General features: G+C 41.0%; 1 protein-coding gene across 2 annotated transcripts; it reads right to left on the bottom strand.

Moving 5' to 3' along the window:
• Positions 1 to 2,070: 2,070 nt before the first annotated feature.
• Positions 2,071 to 19,713, bottom strand: poc1bl (POC1 centriolar protein homolog B (Chlamydomonas), like). Of its 2 annotated transcripts, none has more exons than XM_042436009.1 (12): positions 19,562 to 19,713; positions 18,500 to 18,645; positions 15,192 to 15,643; positions 12,648 to 12,817; positions 10,602 to 10,791; positions 10,292 to 10,477; positions 9,623 to 9,740; positions 7,931 to 8,107; positions 6,420 to 6,551; positions 5,414 to 5,524; positions 3,974 to 4,126; positions 2,071 to 3,833 (listed from the first exon to the last, which is right to left on the bottom strand). In XM_042436009.1, the coding sequence occupies exons 3-12, from the start codon at positions 15,575 to 15,577 to the stop codon at positions 3,702 to 3,704; spliced, it is 1,755 nt and encodes a 584-aa protein (XP_042291943.1). In that variant the 5' UTR covers positions 15,578 to 15,643; positions 18,500 to 18,645; positions 19,562 to 19,713; the 3' UTR covers positions 2,071 to 3,701. The 2 variants fall into 2 exon arrangements, with proteins under 2 accessions (XP_042291943.1, XP_042291944.1); XM_042436010.1 differs by lacking the exon at positions 19,562 to 19,713 and adding an exon at positions 18,806 to 18,987.
• Between the last annotated feature and the right edge of the window lie 1,276 nt (positions 19,714 to 20,989).

The raw sequence follows: 20,989 nt of genomic DNA, 5'->3' as shown, positions 1-20,989 counted from the left end.
AAATGTTTGACAACCACTGAAATAGACTATTTTCTCTAACACTCTGAAACCATTGACCCTGCCTGGGAGAATGCAGGATTGGAAATCATTGGTGGTCTTATTGCATATGCAGCAAGTTGTCACTCATATAAAATTGATATGAAAACTCTTGACACCAAAGCTGAAATTTGACACAAAATGTATGTTTAAGCAAATTAAAATGCTAAATAATTAAGGCGATCATTCAAAGAGAGAAGGTAATTTGAGTGGCATACCGTTTGATCGAGTACCCATATTGTGAAAACTACAAAGAGACACGTGAAGGCAACAAGCCAGCCGGAGTGTTGTAATATACCATGGTAGACTGGGCATGTCGTTTCTGTCAGAGACACAATATTAGTGTTAATGCATGAGGGCATTTCCATTTAGGACCGGATGATGGATAACATTTTCCATGCAACAGATAGCGCAGATGTATTAATGGGAAAATGAAACAGTGTTGAGCTGCATAGTCACCGTTCGACAAGTTATTATCCTTGTCACACCACCTGCTGTCTGTAGCATAAACAAAGAAGATGTATTTAGGCTATATCATTATCATTCAAGCCTGACTTTAATTTCTAATTTTATATTTTCTCCATAAAACACTAATAAAAAAAATAAACATTTCATAATAAACCCATGTGAAACTAAACCAACACAGGCAGTGAAAGAAAGAAGGAATTGTTTTGACAAGGCAAAGCTTCAAATGTATCACGGATGACATGATGGAGGTGTGTTAATTGAACTATATCCTTCATCAACTCTACTTTGACACAATATGAAAGTGGCTGACCCTATCTGTTGTGTCACATGTCAGACTGTGAAGGAAGATAACGGTTTCACACCCCAAAAACCGTGACAGTCACATTGGAAAAGTTGATGGATCGCAGCTGCTCTGGAGCAAAAACAGCAACAACCTAAAGAGCAACCTGGTCGAGCACTAAATCTATCCTGAAAAGGAAACTTAATAAGATGGCAGTCAAAAGGGAATGAAACCAATACAAGCAGTCATTAAGCGACAAGAGGTTTCAATGGGTGTGAATGACATGAGGTGCAACTGGGCTCAACCAATTTCCTATTGTGTGAGCTCCTTTAATGAGTATAAGCTTTAACGGAAGATACTTAAGTCAGGTAAAAGCTCTCAAGCGAATCAAGTGAAGGAGATAGAGAACATGAACTGTATGAAACAGGACAGGGCAGCAGCCTCAAGAGCTTTGATTCACAATAACTTCCCAAATATACAATACAGCACCTCTATGATCCCCTATTAGCCATCAAGTAGTAATAAGTCCACTGTCACCCTACATCAAAGGATAGTGACAGAGATGTCCTGAAAATATTAATGCATTCTTGATTTACAATGTAGTTACATTTGGAATGAATTAAAAATATTATAATCCGATTCTCTCTGAGACATTTTATGTTAAATTATCACAACTGTGAAAAATAAATTATTCAAAATCTTTTAAAATATCTTCAAAATCATCACCTAACTCACTTCTAGTAATGTTTTCACTGCCATGCTTATATTATAAAATATATGAACAGACAAACTCAAATTCATATCATAAAATCATACGACTGGAATAGTAAATAAACTGTCATTTGATGTACATTATGACTTACATTCATAGTCATACAGAAAACAATGTGGAAAAAATACAGGCAAGCCAAAACATTTAAGGTAATCTCATACTGTTTGGTCTCAGTGGTTTCCACCATCATCAAACTAAAATAATGTCTTGACCTTGACCCCTGTGGCCTGTTTGTGGACTAATAGTATTGAATGTTATTTGCTTTCCCACCAGCAGGTGGCGCCAAATGACCATGAAAACTGTGATCCATGTTTGAATGAGGACAAATGAGGGTCAGGAATGTGGCAGCAAATGCCACAATTTTTATACATTTACAGATTTATTTAATTAATTTCAAGCAATAAAAAGGCACATGTATTGATTAGGGGTCTATTTTTGCTATACTGGCATTACTGACAGTTGAACTACGATATACAGTGTGTAGCGCTGAGAAGGTACAAAGAAGATCACAATGTGCGTCTGTGGTTAGTTTTTTATTCTTCCAATCATCCCAACAGCTTTAACCTTACTTCAAACATCATCCCAGTCATCCTCTTCTTCATATCAAATAATCAACATCCCTTTTGCATCATCAGTAGTTTTATAGGTGCTTTAAATTAGCACTGTCCCCCCTCTGGTCCCATAAACCAAACACTATGTACAAAGGCAACACAAAACAGGAGTCATCTTACATGTTTACCAACTGTCTCCATTGACATAATATGAATATCTCATATTCATAAATTCAAAGGACCACAGAGACCAAACATTGCTCTGTGATAAGCAGTCTTCGGCAAAAACAACAAACATTTTCACAACAGTTACACTACGTCTCCTTGAATCCCAGTAGAGACACCAGTGGGGTCTTCAGTGGAGAAAACAAAACAGGAGTGTTTTTGATGCCATTTCAAGTACAGTTTACACACAGGAGTCTTTAAAAAAAAAAGTCTGGCACAGCCAAGTTGAAGGATTAAATTAAAAAGGCTTTTTAAGGCTTTTTGTGACTAAATAAAATCAAGTGCATCAAACCAGTGTTGTTTGAGTTTTTTTTAGCATTTAAAATACATTTGACATCCACTGGCACGATTTATTTTTCGGCACATTCAACCACTTTTGAGGATGACGACCTTTCAAAGGCACAGTGACAGGTGAGTCTAGAGGGTATTCCTAATTTTACACAACAGGGAAGAATAGATTACAACACTTCTGTCAACTCACTAAGCCCTCTGGGGCGAATTGCACTTAGTTCAAATGCTTAATGAATTCTTCAAGTCTTGTTCAGGCAGCATTCTACCATGAAACTGGCTCAAAAGACGAGAGATAAAATTGAGAAGCGGTCTAGTTTGACCTCTATGCTCTCTCTGTCTCGCTCTGTTTTCCTCTCACATGATGAAGCATGTTAGGGGAGTAGCTGGTTTTGGGCAAAACGCTGCTGACCTTACATTCCTTGCACATTTTCATTGAGCAGCCCATTCCTTAATTGGTTATTTTTTTTGTCCACTAAAAACAAACAAGTATGAGGATCAGTGATAATTAATATTAATTGCACATTAAGGTAACATTCTGTAGTGCAGCATGACTTTGTGTCTAGTTTTCAAAGGAAATTCTTTGTCTTTTAAACTCTTTAAAAAAGGCACTTCTTCATGTGCTGGACAATCAAATCAGTTTCAAGGCTTTCAAGTTGTTGCATTAGATGAATAAAGAAAAAGACACGACGATAATGACACTTCAGGTGTGCGCTGGACTCCATTTTGGTTGCAGAGGCACTTGGATGAAAGCAACACAAAAGTAAAAGTCTTTTTTAAGTTCAGCTGGTCTCCTTCAAAAGACCAATTAAACCTCGCCTTGCAATTCTCATTCACTCCACTGCAATCTGCACATACTCAGTCATTCACATGGGTATAAAAGCGCTGAATTGGGTGAATCATTGGCTTAAAGTGACTTTCCACCACCTTTTATTTGCTCGCCGTGCCCGTCCAAATGGAGTGCAGACTCGGAGAGCGAAGAGAGAATTGGGAGCAGCGGAAAAAGACATCCACTGTAGTAATTGCACTATGGTCAAAGAAGGTCACTTGAGGTTTCCTGCTACTTTCTTATTTCCTCCTTCTACCACTCGAACTTCCACTGCTGGTTTTTGTCTCCTGGGTTGCACCGCCTCATCTGGGCGTCTGTGCGGCCCTCAGTTGTGCGGTAAGCTGTGATGCACATGTCTGAGTGAGGGTGGTAGATGGTGCCGTCCTGAAAGGAGATGAAGGAGACGGGATGAGAACGAGTGCGAAATTTAGTCCTGTGGAATAATGGGTTCTTAGGTGTATGCTCGCATGAGACGGGGAGAGAGAAAAAGTGTGGATGTGTGTGTTATTGTGGGGACAGCTTACGTTTCTGAACTCCCACACGACACCAGGCGGCTTGAGGTCCTGATCGCGAGGGCAGTGTCTCATCCCGATGGAAGTCTGCCCCTCAAGCACTTCAGCGCACAGCTCTGTCACTGAGTTGAAACGGATCTCCTTCTGAGATGTGTATTCAAAGTACTGGAGCAGGAGAGAGACACATGGTTTAATGTTCTGTATATACAGTATGAATATGTGTTTCTTTGTCATGAGTTTTCATTTTGAAAGCAGTTTGAGAGGCTACCTAACTGGAAAAGTAGGAGTGACTGAGAGATTAAAATCCAGCTTTGCCTCCTTTTCAATTGTTTCCATGCATTCCTCTTTCTACCTTAATCGCTCCTTACTCAGAAAGCTTTTTAACAAGCACAATAAAGCAGGTTGGCATCTATTTTTTCTACTAGGATTACATGTTTTTTCCTCTTACTCTGCTGTTGGATAAAGCAGTGTTGCATGGCATGTCTGCGTGTGTGTCAAGGGATCTCATCAGTAAAAGATGGGGCCTTGGCCCTCTCAATCAACCAGACGTGTGCACAAACCCGACTCCCCCCCCCTCCCTGGTGTCATTTCAGCATCCTGGCCCATCGGGACAAAAGATGCAACACTCCCTGGGCTACAAGTTAAACAGAAGGTCAAGTAATCATTCATCATATTTCCCCATCCTTTTCTTTTCATCTCATACATCTTTCAGGTGCACCGGGGCCCGTAATGGTCGTTTCTAATAAAAGACTCACTCGGGGCCCCAGTGTCTGGCTTCAAACTTATTTACCCATGCTGTGTCATTCATTCTGCCTGCGAGGCTCATGTATCTTTTAAAATGGAACGTGGTTCTTATGTGGGGCAGAGAAGGGGGAGCGGGAGGGAGGCGGTGAAGGGCCCTCAGGTTTTTGTTTCAGCGGGGGAGCCACTGAAACATTGATTTTCAGTAACACATGGTGCTTTTTGTGACTGGAGACACCTGATGCGGCGCATCAGTGGGGTAATCAGAGATATAAAGCAGGACGGAGATTCACAGAAAGGAGCTCTGCCTATTGTCTGGCTCCAGCATTAAATATACATCCTCACACACAGATAATCTGCTGGTTGCTAAAACCATCCATCACTTGAGTTGGCAGGCATTCAGGATAAAAGTACCTGTGATTCAACTGCAAGATACTTTTAGGTATATATGTGGATGCAATACCAAACCTAGTTTTTCCTTTCATTACATTCAAGTCATACTGGGTGCACCAGCAGAGGGCAATTTTCTGGTGTGAATCAACTGTGGCAGCTCGTTTTAGGGGTTAGCGTAGAGCGTTGACATTTGAAAATACGTCTCCCACTGGGCCAGAGAGAGTTTGTGAGATTGTGACAAGAGACAAGAGGTGCATGAGAGAGAAAGAGAGAGATGGAGAAAAACAGACTAAACGAGGTGTGAAATGCTTAACGTACCTGGTTGCCTCCCTGGCCGTGGCAGCCAAAAAGAGAAAGGTGGGCACCTGTGGGACTGTGCTCTGGAGCGTTGTAGTCCAGGCACTCTGAATGAATGCCAGTGCTACGCACCTGGCAGGAAGAGAACAATTAATATAAAAAAATAATGAAATGCTGTGGTTTATTGATTCCTCTGTGGAGTTTCTCTTATTGGTTTTATTCAGGGCAGACTGTGAGGTCAAATACAGGGCAGCACCACTGTGGCTGCTACATTCAGGCTCCAAAATATCACTTCCAAACACAAATTCCTGCTGTTTGCTTATTTTCCACATCAACACACACTTATTAAACAATCAATGTGAAATAGATTTTTAGTTTTTACTCGTCAAACTTTCACATCAAAATGCCAATATTCTACCTCTAAGAAAATGCCATATTTTCAGGTTATGTGCCAGTACGCACACATTTTAGACACCGATACCTTTCCAGATTTTTGACCGATTCCCCCATCACAACTTCAACTTCTCAACCTTTTATGTGAAATATGCGGCAACATGGCGAGGTAGTGGATATCTGGATGTTAAGTCCTGAGACATCTTTCAGGGATGTTTGTTTTTCTTAAGACACAGTGGTTGCGTCTCGGTGGTTGAAATGTAATCATTTTAAAACCCATCACTGAGCCAACCAAGAATTCTGTGTGCAGCATTTAATGGAATACTTCACCAAGTGTCTGGATTATAATGGTCTATAGCTCAGTCCGATAGGCTATAAAAGCCTTTGTTTGTTCTAGTCTAGCCTTCTCACTTTGAACTGCATACACACAGCCTCACACACAGTTTCAGACTTGTAATAGACTGAATTGAGGAAGCAAAACACAACTGCAATGCCATCTTTTATTGCCTTCTATAACTAGGCAGTCGCAAATCAGCATAAGATCAGTGATGAGTGTAAATAAAACACTGATGTTGACCTTTGAGTGAAACAGTATGAATAATTAAATACAGATATGCATAGCAGACACACTCACAGCCCCATGCCAGCCTGCCCTGTCCTCAGGTACATGTAGGTCAGGGTAGATATTCTTCAGATACCAGTCAAAACTGTTGCATTTCAGCCTCTCCCTCAGCAGCAGCCGCTCTGAGATATCCCCATATGTCTCCTGTAAGGCAAGCACACAATGCATAAATCATCCTTCTTAAGTAGCGAGTGACAATGTGGTTAGATTCGGCTGTTAGGAGAGGATGCTACAGTTTACTAAGTATACTCCTCATCACTTCATCTCCTAGTTTTGACTCTACAACACATGTTGCAAATGTCACATTTTATGGTTTATCTGAAGCATCTAAAATAAAGAAGGCACTCCATAAAAGTAAACATTTATATCCTGCATATGATTGATGAATCCTACAAGTGTAACGTGACAATCAGGAAGGACCAGGAAGCCAACTAACAGGTGATTGATTGGTCTTAGCTAGTATGCATATGTCAGAAATCTGTGTTTGCTAAGGCGGGGAACTCCACCTTAAGCAACTCAAAGTACTTTCACACACCTTAAGACCTTCGCCCTGCCTGAGGGTGGAATGTAACAACAGGATCTTGCACACTTAACTTTTCCAGTCATGAGTTTAGTGGGCCAGCCAGTGTTTCAAAATCAGAATACAAAGAAAATGTGGCTGAGACAGAAGGAGGAATGTTGTTTCTCCATCAAACAAACATCAAACAAATAAATAAATAGATAAGTTTAATCCTTTGTGAATTATCTTACAACAGTTAAGCCATTAAATGTACAACTCCAGGATACAAACATTCATCAAATATTCATGCTGGCTGTTCTTGTGAAAAACAGGCAGGAACAACAACTTACAACCTGAATAAAATAAATCTTTAAGACACAGTGAAGTGGTCGTCAACCTCTCTGAACAAAATAAAAATCCTATGAAGACATTATGTACTCCAAACCAATATTATGGTCTACAGCACTGAGGTCTGTTCACATGTATAATGACAGCAGCGTAATGTATTTGGATCTTGTGATCAGGTTGGGCAGTGCTGTGTTCAATCTCCTCTTGACCAGGTAATTTATTGTTTGATCAAAGATCCCTGATATTAATAATGTATTTTTTTCAGATAGGTGAAACTGAGATACATGAATTTTTGATGGTGCCCAATACCCAGAACCTGAGAGGCACAGCACATGGACCGCATACACACGTGCGCACGCCCTCGCACACGTACTCCTGACCCAGTCAGAGAGATGTTTCATCAGTTGACACCTCGACATTTGAATCATATCATAGGAAATCTAACATCAAAGATAAGCCAATCTCTGTACCATATTGACATGGTGTAACATGGCATCACTACAGGGCTTCAGTTTAGCACCAGTTGGATTACTGACTAGCACGTAACTTATTAACATAGAGAATGTATTTGTCCAAATATGACTCGGGGAGTATTCATACAGCAACACAGCAGCAGCAAGTCCAGCAAGACTTTACTGTTTAAAAACTTGTTTCCTCAGATTTATGACTGGCTTACCTTTCTGGCTGGGGGGTTCCTGTTGTAGAAGTGTTGTTTATAAGAGTCCATCCAAACCTCTGCAGCTCGTACAGTATTTTGGAGAAAGTTGGGCCGTGCGTATGGGGCCTTCTTAGGGAACACATGGCCCACATGAGAGCAGGGGTGAATCTCCAGACTGCCCCCACACTGCCACACCTGAGGAGATCAAAAGTAAATTCTATATTTTTGTGGATACATAATGCTCTGGGCAAGTGCACCTACTGCTTGTATACATCTATGTTAATATTTATGCGCCCTCTACAAGACTGTATAATCATAAATGTTGAATAATGATTACATAATGGAAGCCAGGCATGAATTGCTCTTGATAGCAGCGTTTACATGTTCTTTGTCTCTCCATGTGGCCTGTTACGATCATGTATACACATTATGATAGACAATCAGAAGTTACAAGCACATGTTTATCATTAACCTGGTATAGTGTCAGTTGTAAACAACATATTGAACTGATATATTACAACTGAACTTAGATACTTGAGGTTAACGCTGGTGTTTATGACTTTATCTGTCTTTCAAGTACAACTGACCTGATTTGCAAGTTTCAAATAGCACTTTTTAAACTGACAAGTTCAAAATGAACTAAAATTCTTTGCATCAAGAGTTTTTTGAAATACTGTAAGTCTGCCAGATGGAACTGTTCATAACACTAACCTTCATTCAGATAAAATGCTAATATTTGTGGCAACTGATGCTATGCTAGAGATTCCCTCTGAGTGACAAAGAAAGCTGTGTGCTCTTCACCTTCATTCGCTTTATGAAAATTCAATCCCTGCTTCCTGTGTGTCATAAGACTGCATTTGAATGCAGCTTTGATATATGGTATCAATTTGCATTGTATAATTGCTTTATCTATCACCATGGAAAAACAAAAACACAACACCCCTAAAGAATGAAAAGTTGGCACTGAGGTATTTCTTAATACGTGGCTGAGCTATGTTCCAATTACATAGGGCAAAATCATATTGTATATTCATAGCCAAATAGCTATTACATGATAGTCGCTTCCATCTTAATCCGCAAGGCATTTCACGCCGCACTGTATTTTTTTTAGTACTCCAAAAACATAGTTGAAAGTCAATTCACTAAACATAAATTATGCATGGCAAAAAGTCCCAGTGAGAGGCATTTTTATTTCCCCATGCATAACATATCACTCAAAGGAGCAGCCTATTCATCTTCACACTGCATTCACATACACACTATAAATCATACACACACAAACAATTTACTTTGCCCTCCCCCCTTGTATGCTCCTACTACAAACTCACACGTAGCCTAAAATCTGTGCCAATTTGACTGACGCAAACAAGTGAAAAGTGACACCAATGTCACAACAAGGTATCAGCCAATATCAGGGCTTCAGATGCCATGGTTGACTGTGGTCTGACAATGACATGACATGTCTCTCTCACACACTAACTACCCACTGACTGGTAGCTGTTAGATGGATGAATCAAAGGATGTGAAGCATACGCTAATATAAAAAAAAAAGATTCCCTTTGCTAATAGAATAAACCTCAATTCATTAAGTTCATTAAGTTTGACAAGTGACAATTTCATAACTCTGGTCTCATATGGCTAAGTGATACTGCAGTGGTAAAGCAGTGTCTCTGCACTGTTTGTTCCTAATTGAAGGAGAACTGAACTCACCCTGAAGGAGAGCTCCAGGTTTTCTCCGCCCCACACCTCCATACCCATATCATATGTACCCAGGTACTCAAAGTATGCCTTGCTCACGGCAAATAATCCACCTGCCATGGTAGGAGACCTGAGGAAAAAAAGGGAAAATATTTTATTATGATCATTTTATTAAGGTAAAAGGAATTACATATTTTACTATAACTATACTATACCATAGCTAATAATCGTGCTTGAGCTGCCGTCTAGTGGTTGGTGTATGCTGCTGACACCCTGTACAATACAGTTCCTCACAATGCAAAATTGTGCAACATAGTCGTTTGGTCGAAAGTATAACAGACCGCAACCAACTGCTGAACCTTTTGACAGTGTATTGATGCTTTTCCTCCATACAAGATTTAATGTGTAGTTTAAAAGAAGTAGCTTCAGTTTGAAGAAGCAGGAAATGTTTCTTTGATTTTCTATTGTTTCCACAAGCAATACGGGTATGACAAAACAAAGAGGAGGACTGATCAATGGATGATGTTTAAAAGATCAGTCAAGCATTCTTAGGTTGTACTGTAAGTAAGTAAGTAATACAGTAAGTAGAATGACAAATTAACAGAGCGCTTCATTGGTACGTGCCAATCTGGTAAACTGATCTCCCATGTGAATAGACCTTGTGAAGTATCATACTGTCACCTGATGGGGTCAATGCGCGACTTGCGCCTCTTGCGTTCCACTTCGGGGACCGAGTGCCACTGGAAGGTGAGTCTCCAGTCAAAACCTCCTATCATCGGCTCATCTGTTTGCATGTAAAACTCAAAAGTGTTCCAGTCGATGGTGTCAATAACAGGACACACGATGGTGCTGGCATTCTCACCAATCCTAAACCCACAGCAAGGGTGCAATAACATGCAGAGAGCAGGAAGAGGGGAGAAAATACAAAAAAATTATTTTTTTTGTTTAGATTTTTCAAAAAAGTTTTACTCATCTAGTTTGGCCAACCCACCTTTCCAGCAGAGGTTCAATCCACCCAGGGACGCACTCACAGTGGCAATCAAGGAATGTCAGTACGTCACCCGTAGCATAAGTGGCACCAATGAGACGTGCCCGGACAAGCCCCTCTCTTTTGTTGGTGCGGATGAGCCGAACACGATCCAGATTACTGATGTAGTCAGCTAGTTGGGATTTCAGGTAACCTATAATTCAGAACACACATGAAAACACAAACATGACCATCATGTGTAACATTAAAGTTATGTAATTATCTGCCCCTCCATGTAACTGCTTTTCTTTAAAGCTGCATTAATCAATTCTTGGCCACAAGATGTCAGAAAAACACCAAAACAAGCTGAGTTAAACAGCTACTACCAAATCAGTGGCTTAGAAAGTTTTTATGGCTGATGAGTGAGTTAAGCTAACAATTCCCTAATTTCAAATCCAGCAGACACTGAGTAACATTAGCATTCATTTGTTGAGTTGTGAATTTGGCCACCTGATGAATGTAAGTCCAATATTCAATTTTGCTTTTCTCCGTTTGGACTCCACCAACTCCTGACAAAAATATCTCTCTTTAGCTTGCTAGTTGCCCAAATTTGTTCAGCAGCTTGTCCCAGACTTTATTTGTATGGCATTTTGTGCTGGTTGCGTACAGTGAGTTTATCAGAGCTTTTTTGCTCGAAACAGATGCCTTCCAAGGCTTGATGTGTGTGGGTTAGACTTGGTGGGCTGCAAAACCAAAACAATAGCTAAAAGAGGCTCAAAAACAACAGAGTAGAGTGATACGTGTCTGCAATACTGACCCTAACCCTTATTCTGTTACAGATTTATCATGTGAGTTGGCTTACTATTAATATAAACATTTTCACGACTTAAAAATACTTGTCACAGTTACAGGAAGTCCAGTATCACATGTGTGTCATGCACACATCTTTTATGCACTAAGGATAATTGAGTCAGTAAAATGCTTGGTATGCTAGGCCCTGTTCAACCAGCTTTCAAACATGAGAGAAAGCCTCTCTACTCTACAGTCGCTGTCTGTCTGCAGTAACCGTTCTGGTTGGGGAGTGGCATGTCTAGCATTCCATTTGGTCACGGTGGTCAGAGGAGAGGAAATGATGTCATGGCATCTCAGTGCACATTGAAGTCATCTTTATGGTGTAATGTCTCCGATACACAAAGACAGACTAGCTGGGAACGAATACTAATGCCATTAAGACAGACAGACTTTAAGCTACCACTATATCCAGTTTCTGAGACTATAGTATCATTCTCAGAGTTAGCATAGGTCTGCATAAATCAGTCCAAATTCCATTCACTGATGAAGACTGTAAGATGTGGTTGAAAGCGCAGAAGGCGCTAGTAAGTGGACCTTTTGAGTTGAGAATATTTTGTCACCCATGCTGTTCCCATGTTAAGAATGAACTGTGCTCAAGTTCACAGTGTGCAGCTGTATTTAGTACTCATGAATGATATCCAGAACTTCTTGTCTTTTAATTAAATATAAAATGGCCTGGAAATTGGAGGCTGCTATCAAAGCAAAACCTCACATACACACAGGGTGAGACAAGCAAAGGCTAAAGCAGAGACTGACAGGAAATGAGACAAAAAAATTTGACATAACTTTTTCAAGAATTTGCTAATCTAAGATAATGGCTGTAGCAATTTTACCTAATGAAAAACAAGCAACGTCCAATATGTTTAGAAGTAACTCTGACCCCTATTCAATCATTACAGGAATGTGTCCTGTCTTGTTTCCAAACCCATTTTTCTAATTGCTTTCGGAATATATCCAGAGGCATTATCTAGTCACCACTCTGTAGATAGCATCTTAATTCTATATATAGCCCTGTCCTGCCTCACTTGTCCTCTTGTACAGTGCGCTGTCAGTGTGACAAAATCAAAGAACAACTGAGGTTTGGTTTGTGTGCTATACTAAACTGGGCCAAGACAGTCAGTCCTCTTTGTTCTAAGTCTGAAAAACTTCTTTTGTCAGTTTCATTTTTACAGAGACAAAATGACAAATTGGTTTATTTCTTTGTGTAGAGTGTCAGACCTCGGTCACTGTAGTCATCGATTAGGATGATCTCTTTCAACAGGATGGCAGGAGTGGTCTCCAGGACACTGTGAATGGTCCTCAGCAGGGTGGACCAGGCCTCGTTGTAGAAGGCTATGATCACAGAGGTGGTGGGCAGGCGCCGGTACTCAAACTTCTTACTTCGGCATCTGAGGTATGTTCATGGGTGTGGGTGAGGTTGGCGTGAGGAGAGAGACGGAGCTGACATGAGTAATAATACACATGTACAGAACATATAAGTGCATGAATTCATATAAGCAAGAAATATTCCTGCATATGCCCAGAGCAGGTTCAGGAACTAGTGTGGTAGGAGGAGGAGGTGTCTGGTCTTAATCCAGATGGCAGTCATTAAAACCATAAAGACTAAAGAGCAGAAGCAATATGGATGGGGGCGGGGAGGGTATCACACCAATGAGCAACATACCACAGCAGTGCTCGGAGAGAGACCGCAGAAACGTGAGCAAATGGAAACGAAGAGAGCAGACTAGAGAGAGAGAGAGAGAGAGGACGAGGAGAGAAAAACAAGATAACAATGAAAGTGATCAAGTTCTTGGAGAATGAACAAAACGTGAGAGCAAAGAGGGTGCCAATTTTTTTTCAGGGACCTCTAGTTTTGTGAATCAGTGACATACTAAACTGAGAGGGTGTAATCACTTCTCTGGAAAAGGTTGAATGACTTCTGGTAGTTTTGTAACAGAGGCCCTTCCCGCAACTATGACACTGTTCGAGTTGGGATGGGAGGAGCGCGGTGTGCTCTTGCATCAGTCACGAGCAATCAAATCAGCTGTTTTCCTTCCCTTCTTTCTAGAGCAATTCACACTGTTGCAGGATGTTTACAGTGCTGCAAATTTCATGGTGAAGAGAGCAGTCAAAACTGCCACAAAATTGGCTCCCAAGAGCTAACTTGTGCAATTATGGGAGTAGGTGCAAAACAGCAACAAGCAACTACGTTAAAATAAATTATCCTGGGAGGATGTAACACATTTGCTTACAGTGCATAAAGCCAAACACAAACAGTAGCACACCTGGGACAGTTTGACACTGGGAAGGGGCACTCACGAACCATTCACCGATATCTGTGAAGGATGCAGTCACACATAACAGTCCGTTATGACTCATTGACTGACTGATTTCTTTGTTGGATGACCGTCAATCACACAGCTACATGTGTGTAGTTATAAAAAAATGTTATTACTCAAACTATCAAAGTCAAACTGGCCAACATATCAAGCGTGAAACAAGTCTGGAAGCTTAAGAATAGGATCTGTTCATGCAAAAATAGCACAGAGTACCACTGTGTTTTGTGTCATACACTTCTGTCATGGTACGCACAAGCAGACGACATAAGCACAAATTCCAGAGTTCCTTGACACCAAAGCTGCACACCATTCGCTCCCTGCTAACACACTCCTGACTGTGTCTCTACCAGCTAAACCAGTCACCAAAACACAAAATGTTAGCAGGCAAGAAAAAAGAAATTGTGCACCTGTCAAAAATGTTACTCTAGCAGCTCAAACACCCATCATGCACTGTTGCAAAGTGACAGCCTGTGTGGGGCCGTGATTCTGTTTTAAAATCTCCCAAAATGTTGCCACAGCATACCAGCATGCCGGGGCCTGATAACGATATCTCTTTTTTGAAACGTTATCTTTAAATGAGCACAGGGTTTGACTTTCAACCTTCCAGGCAGTTTCCCCAGCCCAGCAAGAAGATCAAAGCATTTTATCAGTCAATCTTTGGATATTCAGTCGTCTTGCCAGTAAAATGGTTTATTCCATTTTCACCTTGGCAACCTCTGAGATTCATTTTTCCGTGTCTGTAGTTTAAAGTCAAATTACATAAATAGTTTAGCGTGACATGTTTAATGCCAGTAATTTCAAAAATGTATACTTAAATTGAATCATGAATCCACCACTAAAGCAAATCTGTTCTTCGCTGATGTACTCTGGGGCACAGACAACAGAAACACAATCAAATTATTGTTCCCACCACAGTGATGGATAGCACATCTGGGTTTCATTAGGAAGAGAGCCAGTAAAGGATAAGGCAAAGACGGGAGGAGGAACTACTAATAAAAGACATCGTCATACTCTGTGTTGGACTGCCAACATCACAGAGGCTCAGCTGAGAATAGCTGTGGACAACAGCTCTGGGTGGAATAAAGCCATTGAGGCAGAGAGCTGCTTACACCAGCCTCAATAAGCCCTGCAATGCATTAGGAGAGCCTTCATCCTTGTCTCTTAACTGTCACTGGAAAACTGATTCCAGTAAAGAGCTCAATTTAATCTCTATTGAGTAATTCATCCCTTATACAGTTGTATAATAGTTATCAGCTCCATGCAGTGTTCAAGGCCAGAGATGTGTGTATGTTTTGGCTAGAAACCTCAAAGAAAATAGCAAGCAATCAAAAAAACTTTGTGATTTGCTGAAAAACATTAAGTTAACTAAGGCTGTCCAAGGCACATTAGCCAGTAAGTGATTAATGGGTCATTTCTGTTCATGTTGCCTTTTTGCTCCACTCACTCATTCATCCTGTGGTCCTGAATGTGCCGGTGGAGGGAAATCTTGTCGCTGACATAGATGTTGATGGCGTAGCGCTCCACGCTTTCCTGCTCCTGTTTCTTTTCTTCAGGGCTGAGGTTGAGGTGTGTGGCCCGACCCCACTCGCCTAGCGCATTGTTGTCTGGTGATGGCTTAATGTAGAGGGGCCTAGACAGCTGCCCGTAAGCCCCGCTCTCTTCCATGGAGAGCTGTCGCACCATAGGACCGTGTTCGTCATCTTCCTCCTCTTCGGAGGAAGAGGAAGGGAAAGAGGAGCGTGCTAACAGAAGATATCCCAGCCACAGTAGCCAGAGAAGGAAAACAGCCTTGGCCAGCACACCTAGTTTTCGCGAGCAGCGCCCCCTCATGACGGCAAGCCCCGCGGAGGCACCGTGACTGGCTGAGTGTCAGGGTGCCCTACAGGACACAAGCCTCTGGAACACAGAAACAAAGAGACACTGAGTACATGATCATTAAGACATATCACATGTTAGATGCATACAACAGAGAGGGGAGCACAAGATTAATCAAAGCTCTCCCCATTAGGATGAGGTTTAATCAAGTACCAATCCTGTTCATAATTAACTGAAGTTATTCACCTTAACACCCAAGAAACATAGTGCTTGCTTCTAAATTCACAAGTGCACTGAGGCTCAAATAGACCAGACCAGCAGTAATCAACACTGACATCATAAATATAAATTGCATGCTCAGGGCTGCATTAAGATGCTCATTAAATACAAATTGCAAAGATAGATGAGGCTAAATTATGGCTTTCAGTTCAGTAATGCGCTGAGAAAACTCAGCCTGCGTTGCACTGCAGTGAGAGATCTGTTAACATGATGAACCTTCAGCACAACTGCACCGTTTTATTCCCACTGCATTCACAATAAATCTTGAATAAAGAGGATTTCTGCCGTGTTGCTGCTGTGTTTCTGAACAAGTTTACAGCTTTTACAGTAATGTCGTGTGAAGTTTCCAATCAGCCGGTTCACGCTTTTTCACGTGTGAAGCATCAAGTCCTTCAGAAAAAAAAACATTGGATGTGATCTTTTGCACAGATGTTTTGCAATGTTCCAAACCTTTAATGGCACAGTGTAAAGCAAGCCCAGCTCTTAGGCTTTCACATTACTTTTACATCAAAGGTTAAACACACTTAAAAATCAGAGTGACAGTACTCAGACTGTCAGTTCTAGGTGAGCCTTGTGTTTAGATATAGAGTAAAAATTAGCCCTTCTGAAACGTTCTTCATTGTAGGATTTCCCCTGAGCCACAAATAGTTGTTGCCCAAAACGTTGGGTGGAATATTTGCACAAGAATATCCTTTTTGCTGTTTTAAAGGATTAGTCTGGGTTTGTAGATACGAGGAAGACAGCAATTTAGACATTTATGTCAGACAGATTGGCTCAGCATGCCAGGATTTGAAAGAGGCTTGCGGTAAAAACAGACCACCTAGCTATGTTGACACAGAAATGAATGTAACCACATAATTGTGTTGCATTAATATTAGAGCAGGGTGCCATTTACAATAGTGCCAGACAGTGACAGACAGGCTTAGCATTAATACTGATGTATATGCACAGATAAATATGCACCGGTACTCCTTTCCCACGCCTTAACATTTGCCATTTCCTAATTCTACCAGAAATTGTTAAATGTTTCCAACGTTTGGCTTTGTGAGAATACTAAGAAATAAAAGTGAAAAGTGTTGTAAGAGAATATAGATTTAGGATATCTTGCAACGTTTCGTTGAGTCACAGGAAACCCAATTTCCACTGGAGTTCTTCAAGGCAGCAGCACAGCCCCTTTCACTCCAGTCTGGGCCCTGGCCAGAGCACTCGGGCGTCCTGAGGTTACAAAATGGAGACGCCTGCAGACAAAACCCCCTTTTATTGGCTTTCCATCACACCTTCCACTCTCTCTGAATCTGATAGCCTTACTCGGGAGCTGTTTGGAATGAGCAGGACGGTACAGAGGGCTTAAGATGCAGCTTAAATCCTGCCCCACTTTTTGGCTAAGTGCGAGTGAAACAAAAAAAAAAAGCAGTGGAGGGATAAGATTTGCATTTTCTCCCCCAAGCTGCAAATCTGTGGTGCATGTGTCAAACGCTTCACGCTAACAAGACTTTAAAAAGAGAAATCGTTGCACAGTTAGTATGGAATGAACAGTCTGTGCTGCTTACAATACATCATGGCTCATTTCCTCACCAGTCAGTCAGCAGAGAAAGACAAAAAGCTGCAACGTGTGTTATATCCAATAAGCACCAGTGGAACAGGTTACAAAAACAACAGCCGATAAAGCAAAGCAACTCTCCCCATTAATCAGTTGGTCTTTTATAGTTTCTAAAGGACCCGTAAGACAGGATCGCCAACTCCTCTCAACAATACAAACAGCTCACTGCTGATTACATTTGGTGTATATACTTCTGACAGAGAGTGTTTCTAAGGAGCCTGGTTGTGATGAGTGATGACAGGCTTGAAAAGTTGGATAGAGACTTTTTCATCATAAGGTCTTTGATACTCATCCAAATACACCAAACAGACCTGAACTGTGCTATAAAACAGAGAGCTTTGACAAAATGCTGCTTCTTTTTTTCTCGCTTCACTTGAGCGGATAGGATGACAGAAATGCTCCTCCTGAAAGCCAAAGTAAACCTCAGTGTCCATATTTATACTGAATGAAATAGCAGTTCCATGACATCAGGCCCTATCTATCGATCATACTTTTATCTTTAAGACATTATCTTTTTGCTTTGTTTTGAGAATTCGTAGGTGTTAAAAGGAAAAGGCGAGATTGAAGAGTGGTAGCAAGCTGTAGTCAAAACACGCAGTTAAGCAACAGGTCTCATCATCTTTCAAACTAAATAAATGTTAGGATCTTAATTTGGCTTACAGTCAGGGAGAGGCTGACAGTTAAGTGCTGAGCTCTCAGTGATAAGTATGCAAAGCAGAGCAGCAGTGACTCAGAGGAATAATGACAAATCTCAACTTTCCAAAGGCATCTATGACAAACGACTGTTGATAGCTTGATAATGACATCTTGTTCATCCTTAAAAACAGCATTATGTCCGTTACCAAACCATTAAGTCACCGCGCCGACAACTGTGTGACTTTACTGATAAACACACAAGGAAGTCAGGAATGTAAATTAAGTTTTAAACCAGATAAGCGCTGCTTTAAAATGCTAACAGTCAAACTATACTTTGAACATAACGTACATGACAGCTACAAAGGCAAAGTTCAATCAAAAAAGAAAATACAAAGTTAGCTTGTTTGCGTGAAATGATTTACCTTGACTACAAGTTACATGTCTCGGAGTTTCTTCGAGGCTGCTAAGGCCGTGGTTTGTCAGCCTGACTGCAGTCGCCTTCCAGTGAAACCTCTGGCTTGCAGATGTCAGCATACCCACATCCTCTCCTCCACGCTGGGCTTCTGATCTGAAAGTTAAGGTAGCCATAGAAACTGCACAGGTTCCGGTAAGTCCTTTCGCAACAAAAGACTTTTAATTGGGGACACGTAACGTTTGAGTGACAGTAGAAAGTACACAGTAACACAGATTCAATACTTAAAAACAACATAAAGTAAATAAATACATACATTTAGCTTTTTCGCATTCTTCAGGTCCTTCCGTTCGAAAATTATCGCTGTCCTGACTCGTCGTGAAATACAAATAAGGATTAATGCCACTAATGAAATGCCCTTTACTTGGTATTCAGTGTACTGCTTTCATTAGCGTGTTACTTCCTTTTATTATTTCCTCGTCCCACAAAAGAGGTCATTGTACCTTACTTCCGCTGTGGGTTTTTTTTTTCGCCTAGGATGGCGAAGTCATGGCCCGCCCTACTCTGCCTCTGATTGGCTCACCCTGATACTCAAACCCTCACTCTAACCAACCCAACAAACGAAGGTAACGTGTACTAGCCAATCAGAGGCAGAGTAGGGCGGGTCGTGACTTCGCCATCCTAGGAAAGAAAAACTGCCTGCCAGCGTTGGTAGCATTGTCTCTAGTGAGCTTGACGCAGCACTTTAAGCTAGCCTGTTAGCTGTCAAATGTCTGTGTGGCGATTTTCCCTTAGCTATAACTGCAACACCAGCGATTTAAAACGATTTATTCAGTCAGTGTCCACTACTCTGTATCGAGTGGCGACGATAAAGTTTATCTACATGTGTAGCAGAACCAGAAAACTTCCAGGCGTGAGTTTTTGACAACTTTGAAGTGAACAAAAGTTGCGAGAAATTAAGTTTTGATGACGATTGACATGACGATTATCTGACGTGCCTTCGTCACGTTGAATGTAAAAACTGTTGTTTAAAAAGCAGCCACTATGTGTGCGTGCCTTCAAAAGATCCCACCTTGCTGTCACTGTGCGTTGAAGTTCATCCTTTTCTGAGCAGAGCTGTCTGTGAATACTGCCTCATCTCCAGCTATTAAGAATACCGCTGTATGATATCTATGAGCTGAATGACCTTTAGTCTATAACCTGAAAGGTGTCACTGTTTCGTACACTCACTGTCAACAAAGTTAACGTAAAAAAAACTAATACACGTGTACAATTTAACACCCAAGATAAATGGACTGTTAACAAAATGTGTTTATTTATACATGCTGATATTGCAACAAATACAACACAAACTACAAGACAGTCAATACAGGAGGCACAATAAGAAAGACTTGTGATTTATTTTCACAGAGCGTGGATCACTCTAATCAAGATCAAAGGCTAAACAAAAAGACATTTTACACAACACTGTGTATGGTCATCTATCAGGCAAAAAAGCATAAGAAAATGTGTTTCCCTTTTAATGTACCAAGACTACTGGCTTATTTTTTAATAAGGATATTTAGAATTGGTGTTACATGAATGAAGACTAATCATGTAGCTGCTTGGGATTGAATTTACAAAATTTAAAGTCACAAAGTGTCTTGAATCCTGTTTTCATGTGTGCAAGAATGCTGAAAGGATCTATTCGTCCACCACATGAATAAACAATGTGCCACATACACACACACACACAGCCACACACACACAGCCACACAAACAGCCCTTCCTTCTGTGTATTTGCCGTTATAGGCTTGGTTTGTGTTCCATAGTCTCTAGGTCCTGCTCAGGCCGGACCACACTTGCCTAGAGTGTGCAATGCGCTAGTGCAGCCTGTTGTCAGGCAGACACCTGCACCACTTGGTAACTTGCCAATGTCTTTTATTCTTCCCTCTCTTTCCTCCTCCTTTTTCTTCCCCCCAGTTGATACCAATTGACACCTCACTCTGTGAGGCTGATGTGCCCCCATCCGGAACTGAAAAGGGTCCCATTTCTGTGATAAGGATCTGGGGCTTTCACGGATACAAGGAGGGCTCTTGTACAGGTCTTCAACCTTTCCCCTATTCAAACTTTTAATTAGTTTACAGATTCAACATGCCCTAAATCAGTGGCCAAACCCTTTTAATCAATTTTGAATTAAGTACTTATTCCACTGTGAGAGAACAGCAGATTTGCTTGTGCCATTAAAAGCAACTGATTTTCTACTAATCTACATATGGATTTTTGTTAAGACTAAAGCTTAACCCAGCTGGATCATTTGTCAAGAGATGCTTGTCGTTTCTGTCACACTAAGTTTTGTAAAATTAAACAAACCTCATCCTACTTCTTAAGAGGTTTTACTGAAATCCAGAGCAATTTCAATGTTTTTGTCCCTTATAAACAGGTCTGTAGAAGCTCTTGATCTGTTGGTCAGATACCGCCTAAGACAGTCACTGCCCCTTATGATAATCTGCATTTGGAC

Source organism: Thunnus maccoyii, chromosome 15 (assembly GCF_910596095.1).
Source record: "Thunnus maccoyii chromosome 15, fThuMac1.1, whole genome shotgun sequence".
Lineage (NCBI taxonomy): Eukaryota > Metazoa > Chordata > Actinopteri > Scombriformes > Scombridae > Thunnus > Thunnus maccoyii.
Note: the sequence above shows the minus strand (reverse complement) of the source record. Positions and strands in the feature narration are given on the sequence as shown.